This window comes from Musca autumnalis, unplaced genomic scaffold, assembly GCF_047663935.1.
Source record: "Musca autumnalis isolate F117 unplaced genomic scaffold, ASM4766393v1 scaffold_5, whole genome shotgun sequence".
Classification (NCBI taxonomy): Eukaryota; Metazoa; Arthropoda; class Insecta; order Diptera; family Muscidae; genus Musca; species Musca autumnalis.
The window spans coordinates 84,781,141-84,791,990 of record NW_027412088.1 but is presented as its reverse complement, the minus strand read 5'-3'; the positions used below and the strand labels follow the sequence as shown (position 1 = coordinate 84,791,990).

The window sequence follows — 10,850 nt, the reverse complement described above, 5'->3', positions numbered from 1 at the left end:
TCTTAGGTAGGCCACAGCTAACAGCTGATTACAATTTTTTTGTTATGGCTTAATCTGTCAAAACCGTGTTGACATGCAGAGTTGATATTTATTATTGATCAAAAAATTCAACTCTGTTTTGTTTTCATTTCAACATTTCGTTCTTCTTCTTCTTTGTATACTCATCCGTTATCATTCATCAAAACAATTTTGACGTTTTAAGCCATAGCGACAGGGTTGTATTTTTTGGCGATTCTCATACCTGGCCTACCTATGAATTATTGTACCATGCAGGAAAGCAAGGCAATCAGACAGAGCAGCTTAGTCCCAATTTACATTAGGCAAGTTTACTTGTGGCAAATCTCAGTTTGTAGGAGAGACACGGAAGGGGCATGGTATAAGTAAAGAGGTAGATTTAAATGAAAAAAATCTATAGAACCCTTGTTTTTCTTGAATTCCTAAAACTTCAAAATAAAAGCAACAAGTGGGTTTGTTTACACTGCATTTTTTGAGCATTTTATAAAAACCGCGAAAAATGAATGAAGAGTTAAGTTTTCTCCACATAATCGAGTTGTGAATATGATAAACTGCTTGTTTCGATGCAAATCTTACCAATTTCTTCCATACAAATGGTCTAAAAACAAATTTAAAAATCATTGAATTCGATTGTTTTTAAAATTGTTTGGCATATTATTCAAACACCACACACACATACACAGTTTGTTTATATTGTTTTGAAGTTTTAGGCATACTCGAATGAAAAAAATTAAATTGACATAAAGCTTTGGCTAACCTTTATTATTAAACCATGGGAAGGGGAATGTTTGCGGAAAAAAATTGCTCGTGCTGGCAATCTTCAGGGAATTCCTTTTAAATTTTTCATAATTGGCGCTATGGTCAAAATCGCCTAATGTAATGCCATGTTCATACCAGCATTTGAATCACTTTGTTCGCTCTCATAATTATGTAGACGAATTAACCCGTTCATACGACATGGTACATAATTCATAGCAACATGATTCATATTTTCATACTTTTTTATTTTCTGACTTTAAAGAAAGTTTCAGCCAAAAGACGAGTAAAATTAATTCATATGAACTGAAAATATAGTTGTCCTTCTTTCTGATATCTATTTAATATTAAATTATATTATTTTCATTAATATTTTCTATTTTTTTTCTCACAATGTTGGTGTTTTCAGCACGTTTTTTAATTTTTCTATTTTCAAAATTAACGAGAGAGAGACCTGCCAAAATAACTTTTTGGTATACAGACTTTCTGGCGGGCATTTGATTTTTGTTTCTAAATTTGTGCGCGAATTTAGATATCTGAAAGAAGGACAAATATTTTTTCAGTTTATATCAACTAATTTTACTCGTCTTTTGGCTGAAACTTTTATTATGTCAGAAATGAAGCAGGAAAGCAAGGCAACTATATCAACTAATTTTACTCGTCTTTTGGCTGAAACTTTCTTTAAATTCAGTAAATAAAAAGTATGAAAATATTGATCATGTTGCTATGAATTGTGTACCATGTCGTATGAACGGGTTAATTCGTGTACATAATTATGAGAGCGAACAACGTGATTCAAATGCTGGTATGAACATGGCATTATACAGACTTTCTGGCAGGAATTTGACTTTTGTTTTTAAATTTATACGCGAATTTGAAACGATAGACAAGAAATGCAACTGCGATAAAATAAAAGAGAAAATTTGCTATGATTTGAATGTATACTAGTCGTTTAAACGTTTACTTTTTATTCATGTTTTGCAGTTCTTCTAAAAATGTTTGGGTTTCTTAATGAATTTTAAATTTTATATTTTTTCTGTCATAGTTAATTTATTTTGATAAATTCTCTCATTTGTTAGAGGTGGGGCATATTTTATCGTCGTTCTGAGAGTAATTTAAATTGAACAATGTACACAAATCGTTGTTCGTTCTCAAAATTTTGTATGGGAAATTAAGTAATTGTATCGTAATTTGGGGTCGAACAACGAATAGAGAGTGAATTACCGCCAGTCTGAACAAGGCATAAATCGGGACCATGGTACAATTAGAAAGGTAGATGCCTCAGCCCAGCTGATCGAATCTAAAACGTCAAAAAACTAGGAATTCGCCATAAAAAATCAAAACAAAAAACCATATGATTCGGTAAGTAAGAGATAGCATGTCTATACTTTATAGACAAACACAAGCGATAAAAAGAGACAACAAGAGACCATTTGGCGAAAACTTTGACAGTTTACATTACAAAAAAAGTTACTTTGTTGTAGCAATTTGCCGTTGCATCTACCTTTGTAATTGTACCATGATCGGCATGGTACAAATACACAGGTAGCCGCATCGGCAATTGTTAAGGGTTGTTTACACCATCTATCAATGTCGTATGAGATGTCAAATTTTCTACCTGCGAATGTTGTACACATAGTGTGACCACTATGAAAATTTTCATCTATCAAAATGATTTGGCAACTCATATGATACGGCATTCTCGTATGTAAACATAAATTTATCAGCTGTTTTCTGGCATTCTCAAAAAAAAAAAAAAAATGAAAAACAAAATCTTTTAAAAAAGAAAATGGAAAGTTTTGTATGTATATTTAAGAATTTAGAAAAGTAAATAAAGGGTGTTTATAATGTTATTTTCAGATCGATTGGTCGAAAGCAGCAGTGTTGGAAATTATTGCTTTGTGGCAAAACATGAATGCCTCTATAACCCCAAAAACCTATTCTACCACAACAAACATGCTAGATATTCATTTTCCTTCAACCAAAATTAAAAATTTGCTCAAATTTGTAACTCCACAATAAATATAAACAATGACAAAAACAGCTGTTTTTATATTTATAGGTTATGTCATACGAAAATAACACTTGTAGGTATGAACGCACAAATTGAAAGTTGTATGGATGACGTCAATTTTGACAAACATAGAGAATGTCGAATGGGTAAAAGAAATGACAGCTCATATGACATTGATAGATGGTGTAAACAGCCCTTTAGTAACATAAGGTGTCAAAATTTGACATCAATTCAATGCAGTTGACACATTATGTTACCATCAGCTGGCATGATAATGCTACCTGTATTATTGTACCATGATGATCGGGACTAATAGTTAAAGCTGTTCTACACGGTATGTTTTTTACATATTTGTGCATACCAACTGTCACTTTTTACAAACCTGAATTTTGTACACATGGTGTGAACCATACAGAAATTTCAATGCATGAAAGTGTTATGTGCATACATATGTATATTTTTCGAATAGAACGCGCTCTATTCTCGTCTGTACAACCAAAGGTAAACAGCTGTTTTGTTTGTACGCGGAATAAATAAAGAAAACAACAGAAAACGAATGAAAAATAAAATTTTGCCGTGCAGAAGGAATCACATATGGGCGAAAAAAAGTGACAGTTGCTATGCATGAATATGTAAAAAACATACCGTGTAGAAACCCCATTACTGTGAACTAGTTCGCTCCTCAACTACCCAACTCTACTGAAAACATATGTTTGAAGTAGAAGAAACAGCTGATTTTGTTTTTGTTTGTGAAAAATAAGTTTTTTTCGGGGGTGTATATAGAAATTAAATTTTCATATTTTTTCATCAGGAAAGATTAAATCAGTTTTAATTTTTTGATCCCCTAATATAGCGATGGATCAGCCAAATGATTATTTTCGCTATATTTATAGTTCATCGCTAAATGAATTGGTGCAAATTAAAATGTATGTAGCCAACCATACAAAAATACAATTTGAAAATGTTTTTTTTCATTTTCAGAGGAACACTAGAGGGAAAAAAGCGTCAACCAGATTATGAAAAACTTATCGAAGATCCTATATTACGATTTTCTGGTCTATATTCCGAAGAATGTCCATCGTTTCAGGTTCGTCTTCAGATATTCAATCAAGGTCGACCCTATTGTCTACCAGTCACCACTTCCTACAAGGCGTTTACAAAACGCTGGAGTTGGAACGAATGGGTTACATTGCCATTGCAATTTTCCGATTTACCACGTTCTGCAATGCTGGTATTAACCATACTCGATTGTGCTGGTGCTGGACAAACGTCTGTAATCGGTGGTACATCTATATCATTGTTTGGTAAAAATGGTATGTTTCGTCAGGGAATGTATGACTTACGCGTTTGGTTGGGTGTTGAAGGTGATGGCAGTAATCCATCGAAAACACCGGGCAAGGGGAAAGACTCGTCTAAATCTCAAATGCAACGTTTGGGTAAATTGGCGAAGAAACATCGCAATGGCCAGGTGCAAAAAGTCGATTGGTTGGATCGTTTAACATTCCGAGAAATAGAGCTAATAAATGAACGTGAAAAGAGAATGTCCGATTATATGTATTTAATGATTGAATTTCCTACAGTGGTTGTTGATGACTGTTATACGGTAAGATTGAAATTATCTATTCGTTAGTATTTAAGAAAAAAAAAATAATAATAATTTGGTTGTAAGTAGGACAGTTTAAAAATATTTTTTTCGCAGATTCTTAAATCATTGCTCTTGTTAACGTTTTCTTTAAAATATTGTTTATCCTTTTTAGTATTCAATTGTTTATTTCGAACCTGAAGGTGATAAAAATTATAAATTCCTTAATAAACCAAAGTTAGTAACTGTTCCAGATTCGGAAATTTTACAGGTAAGATATATACATACATATATTAATTGTAAATATTTGGCTACTTTTCTTTATATTTTTAACTATTGTATTGCTTGCTCTCATCGTGCCACACATAGTTCTATTTGCAAAAATAGAACAAAAGGAAGGCCCCTTACTGACCTTATTTAACGAAATACCTTTAGTCTTAACATTGACTTTGTTTGGTCGTCGTCTTCAATGTCGTCTGCAACATTGTAAAGGCTAAGCATACAAAAAAGAATAAAAATACCTAAATCGATTTCAATTTTTGAAATATTTCATTTCTGTTTTGTTTTTACAACGTAAACTAACGCATTCGACTAACGAACTGGACTAAAATAACGCGAACAAAGGAATTGTCAATTTTAAATAGAAAAAATAACTTATTCAAAATGCATCGATTATTTCAAAAAAATTATGATTTTATTAAAATTAAAAATGAAATTCTTTCAAAAGTGGCGATTTAACAAAAAATTTAAAACATGTGTGGTACGAACATTTATATTTTTAAATACCTATAATTTTATGATGACATGACACAGCAAAAAGCTGTATTAAGACACATACACTGTGCGACAGCGGCTACTATTGCCATATATTCTTTAGTCGGAATAGCTTTACTATTTATCTTTACTTTTAGGAAAATCTTGTCGAAAGAAAACATCATCGATTGGCTCGTTCTGTAAGATCCCGAATATCCGATCGGGATGCCAAACCTACAGCAAGGTATGAGTTGCAATGATGTTGTCTCTTTTTTCCAATATATTACTTCTTTTATTTGGAATCCAATTTCATTTCAGCATTCGTGATCAATTACATACCATTGTCTATCGTTATCCTCCCACATGTGTCTTGAATAGCGAAGAACAAGATTTACTATGGAAATTCCGTTTCTATTTGAGTTCACACAAAAAGGCATTGACAAAATTCTTAAAATGTATCAATTGGGAAACACCCGGTGAAGTTGAGCAGGCCTTAATACTTCTCAATAAATGGGCTCCGATGGACGTGGAAGATGCCTTGGAATTGCTAAGCCCAAGTTTTAAACATCCACATGTTCGCAAATATGCTATAAGTCGTTTGGCCCAAGCTCCAGATGAAGATCTTTTGCTGTATTTGTTGCAATTGGTGCAGGCACTGAAATATGAGAATTTTTCCGATATTATAGAATCGCACAAACGGCTATTTCCTGATCGTGATATAGTGCGTTCATTGGATGACAATTCCACGCTGTTCGATCAAAGTTCCTTGTGCTCGGAATTGAGTATTGGAGGTGGTGGTAGTGGCAGTGTTGGTGGTACAATGGGTAGTACCTCATCGGTTTTGACGGCAACACAACGCAGTGGCGCGCAACGTGCAACTGCTGTGCAAATTGAACGTTCCACAACCATGCCCATGGCAATATCTGTAAATTCGTCATTGGCTGATGATAATGAAACTTCAATAGGTTCTTTACCATCCGACGTATCCAATACATTGATGAGTGATAACAATACAAATGTCCAGTATTCCACAATGACCAACACAGCAACTAATTTAGCAACATTCCTCATTCAAAGGGCCAGTAGAAATCCCACTTTGGCCAATTATTTATATTGGTATCTTTCCATAGAAGTGGAAGATTGTGAATCGATAAGAAAACAAGATGAAAGTGTCCACGAAATGTATGATATGGTACTGAAGATGTTCCTCAAAGTTTTGGAAAATGGTAATTTCTATTTGCGTGGTATATTCTATAATTTGAGAAAACAACAGCGTTTCATAGACGAATTGGTTCGTTTGGTAAAAATTGTTGCCAAGGAGCCAGGAAATCGCAACAAGAAGACCGAGAAATTTCAGAAACTACTATCCGAAACCGATACATTTAAAATCAATTTTACGAATTTCGAACAAATACCATTTCCTTTGGATCCTGAGATTTATATTACGAAGATTTTACCCTCCAAGACATCACTGTTTAAGAGTGCATTGATGCCGGCAAAGTAAGTTTTATACCACCACATTTTCCATTTGTTTATTTCATTATGTCTTTATCACTTTGTCAGATTGACATTTGTTACATCCATTGCCCAGCATGAATATGTGGCAATTTTTAAACATGGCGATGACTTGCGACAAGATCAATTGATTTTACAAATGATTACACTGATGGACAAGTTATTAAGACGTGAGAATCTTGATCTCAAATTAACTCCCTACAAGGTATTGGCTACAAGCTCCAAACATGGTTTTCTTCAGTACATAGATTCATATACCGTGGCAGATGTATTGGCACGAGAAGGCAGTATATTGAATTTCTTTAGAAAACACAATCCCTGTGATACTGCACCCTATGGCATTTTGCCGGAAACCATGGATACTTATATAAAAAGTTGTGCTGGTTATTGTGTCATCACCTATTTATTGGGTAAGTATTGTTAAGAGATTCAAACTAAGGAGGGCTTTAAATTAATGAGTTACATAATGTCCACCATTCTTCAGGTGTGGGTGATCGACATTTGGATAATTTGTTATTAACCACAAACGGCAAACTATTTCACATCGACTTTGGCTATATTCTCGGTAGAGATCCCAAACCGATGCCGCCACCCATGAAATTAAGTAAAGAAATGGTTGAAGCTATGGGTGGAGTTACTTCGGAACATCATCATGAATTCCGCAAGCAATGTTATACTGCCTATTTACATTTGCGTCGACATGCAAATGTTGTGCTGAATTTATTCTCACTGATGGTAGATGCTTCTGTGCCGGATATTGCATTGGAACCTGATAAGGCAGTTAAAAAAGTCGAAGATAATTTACAATTGGGTTTAACCGATGAAGAAGCGGTCCAGCATTTACAGGGCCTGTTGGATATATCTATTACAGCAGTTATGCCAGCTTTGGTTGAACAAATACACAAATTAGCGCAATATTGGCGAAAGTAAAATGTCATTTTAATTAAAGTTTATCCATCATTCTCTCTCTCTTAAGCTTTAGTTGTTAATTTTGTTAAATTGCGATTATACACTTATACATATATGAATTTATGAATACAATAACAAATATACTATTACTTATATAAAAGTATAGGAATGTAATTTTCTTTACAGCGACAATAAAAGAGAAATTATTTTTTGGCAGCTTCTGGCAACATAACACGACTATCTGGATGGGCACCAAAGAAACCCAAGTTTAAAATTTTCAGTTTAAAGTAGATTGCTTACTTTGCCGAGATGAATTCGTGTCATGCATTCTATATTACGGTTGTTTCATTGCAAACCGTTCAGCTGCGTGGAAATAACGTTTTTGAAAACTTCAACACAAACTTCAGAAAATTGTATTGAAGGAAATCTCACAACAGTCAATCATCCCGCAGCATAGATTATTTGACTTAACCATAAAAAATGATAGTTCAAATATACCGACTGCTCAATTCCGAACATCGTTATGCGGTCCCCATACATTTACTGCCAAACTGCTGCTGCCGATGAACCCTTTGTGTACGTGTGTGGCATTCCTTCAATCCACGTGATAAATTTTGCTCCGAAACACTGTTTTAGCTGAAGTTATCAGAAAACTTTAATTTCCTAACAAACAACATTTGTTATATTCAAAAATATTTTTTTATTAATTCGAATATAAATGCTGTTCGGCATGCCCACAGTGTATGGGACGCATTAGACGTAGGAGGGTTTAATGTTACAATTTCCCCCATTAAAAATTCTTGTGGATTTGAATGACGAAAACTGTGTTGAACCAAAGGTTATCCGAAAAAATAATGATGGATGGCTTGGAAAACACCCGGTGAAGTTGAGCTGGCCTTAATACTTCGCAATAAATGGTATAAAGACGTCAAGGCCAAGGTAAGTATTGAACATTGTAGTCTCCTTGTGAGCAAAGGTCGAGTAAGGGGTCGATTATGCATTGTCAGCACAACTGAGATGAAATGTTGTATTATTGATATCAACCCAACTGGGTTGTTGTCGATAAACGTGTTATCGATCAGTGTTTTTTCAAACTTGTGAATTAAATCCAAAAGGCACAATTCGCCAAAAAACTATTGTTATTATTTTAAAATGATAAGTTCAGTGGAATTATTTTTTGATGATTAAGAAAATGTACAGGACATGACATCTATTAAAAGAAATTTGAGGGACAAGTCGAATCCATTGGAATTGCCATCTGTACTGTAAGTTGAAGCTCATGTTGGAAAGATCTGTATATTCAGTAAATTATTTTAGGTTTAAGGCGTATTTTTGATTGCCAAAGGATGCCGTAGTTTACATTGTGAAGACGTTAAAGGATGACTTCAAAGTGACAGATCAACAGCAATACCCCCACTTTTAAAAGTGCGCGCTGCGTTGAGATTTTTTGCAGAGAGAAGTTTCCAAAAATCCCATGGCAATGATTACAATTGCATGGCTCAATCTACATTGTCGAACATATTGAAGGAAGTTGTCCACTTGATAGAGGACAAATTGGATCTTTTCGAAGTTGACGGAGGAGGAAAAAAGGCAAAACAAAAGTCATTTTTATTCAAAAACGAAATTCCCTGTAGTGGGATTCTGTAACACATTTTTGCTGTTACCGACAAAAATCGGTAAAATTAAATCGCAAAATTATGACTAAAAACATAAAGAAAAATTGGCATCGCTGTTTGTATCGGTAGAGGCTACCGACTACTTTTTATTCATCGTTAACTTACCGAAAAATTTCGTTAGTTATCGAAATTATAAGCATTTTAATTTTACCGACAATTATCGATAACAGCAAAAATGAGTTGCAGAATCTCACTACTGGTGTAGTCGGCTGTATAGATGGAATCCCATGTGCACATTGGATTTGCACTCAATTTATCAATTAATATTTCTAACTGTTGTTTTGTTGTTATTTTCACGATATTTTTGATACACAAAATTAATTAATCATGCAAATAATCAAAACAATTGTTAAGAAGATGTTTTTTTCCTTTCAATTTTACTTCTTGTTTCTTCGAAAATAGTCGCTGCAACTGAAAATAACTGGTTGCTGAAAAATAGCCGGTTCGTCAACTGAGATTCGCAACTTCGCAGTTGAAGGTTGCCATACAAAAAGTAATTTTGACAACTCCACTCAACGATAATTGCCATCGATAATCGACCCCTTACTCAGAAATCAAGTTTCTTACAAAAGGCATAGACTTGTCAATAACCACTCTCATCGTTCCCGTAATAGTTCTTTGTACCTTCTTCCGCGCTAGAAATATGCAAATATTCACTACTAAATCCACGAACACACAGTAGAGCTGGCAAAAAATCGATGGCACTATCGATAATATCGATCGTTATTTAAAATTTCAATATCGATAGATAGTTTTGGCTATCGATATTATCGGAATAAACACCCCTAACCTGAAATCCATTGAAATAAATAGAAATTTCGCTGTTTTTCGGTTTTGTGTGTGTGAGAAAGTAAGTCCGTAGTCACACGTACACATTTTTCGGTAAAATAAAATATTTTTTTTTTACATTTTTTACAAAATAAGAGCAGTTGTTTATTCTCCTTTACATTTCGTGTGAACTACTTTTGCATCATTTCAAGAAAATCATTGACATTTCCGCCATTTTCATCTCCAAATTAATGGCGATGACAACTTAACGATAATATCGATATTTTAAAACATTATATCGAAAATATATAATGTTGGGAATATCGATGGTTTGCCAGCTCTAACACACAGTTTGGCTGACTTCCGTTTCTTCGATTGCTTTTGGTCTGTTCCAGTACTGCAAGAAGCCCTGTTCCTTTACGTTCAAGAATCTTCAAGTTTTACAACTTTTTACTCGAAAAGCGTTCCTTTACTTCATACACAATACAATTCATATGGGAGCAGTTTTCAACTTTTACTACTTTTGCCGGTTTTACCATTTTCAGAAGTAAAGGAACAGACCAAGAATCTACTAATTTTTACTACTTTTTCCGATAACGTAAAGGAAAAAAATGTTATCGTAGTAAAAAATAGTAGCTTCTTGCAGGTTCTGGAACAGAGCATTTGTGTTGTTTAAACTTCGTCAAATTATTTCAGGTGCACACTCATACATTGTTCCCCGTAAATGCAACTAACTGTATCAGAAATAAATGCTTTGTTCCAGAACCTGCAAGAAGGTACTATTTTTTACTACGATGACAATTTTTGCTTTATGTTATCGGAAAAATAGTACAAATTAGTAGATTCTTGTAGTTTTGGAACA

General features: G+C 33.9%; 1 protein-coding gene across 1 annotated transcript; it reads left to right on the top strand.

Moving 5' to 3' along the window:
* The first annotated feature begins 3,483 nt into the window (after positions 1–3,483).
* Positions 3,484–7,707, top strand: Pi3K59F (phosphatidylinositol 3-kinase 59F). Its single transcript, XM_073988665.1, has 7 exons — positions 3,484–3,711; positions 3,767–4,388; positions 4,543–4,638; positions 5,279–5,364; positions 5,439–6,620; positions 6,684–7,045; positions 7,120–7,707. The coding sequence occupies exons 1-7, from the start codon at positions 3,641–3,643 to the stop codon at positions 7,563–7,565; spliced, it is 2,865 nt and encodes a 954-aa protein (XP_073844766.1). The 5' UTR covers positions 3,484–3,640; the 3' UTR covers positions 7,566–7,707.
* The last annotated feature ends 3,143 nt before the right edge of the window (positions 7,708–10,850 follow it).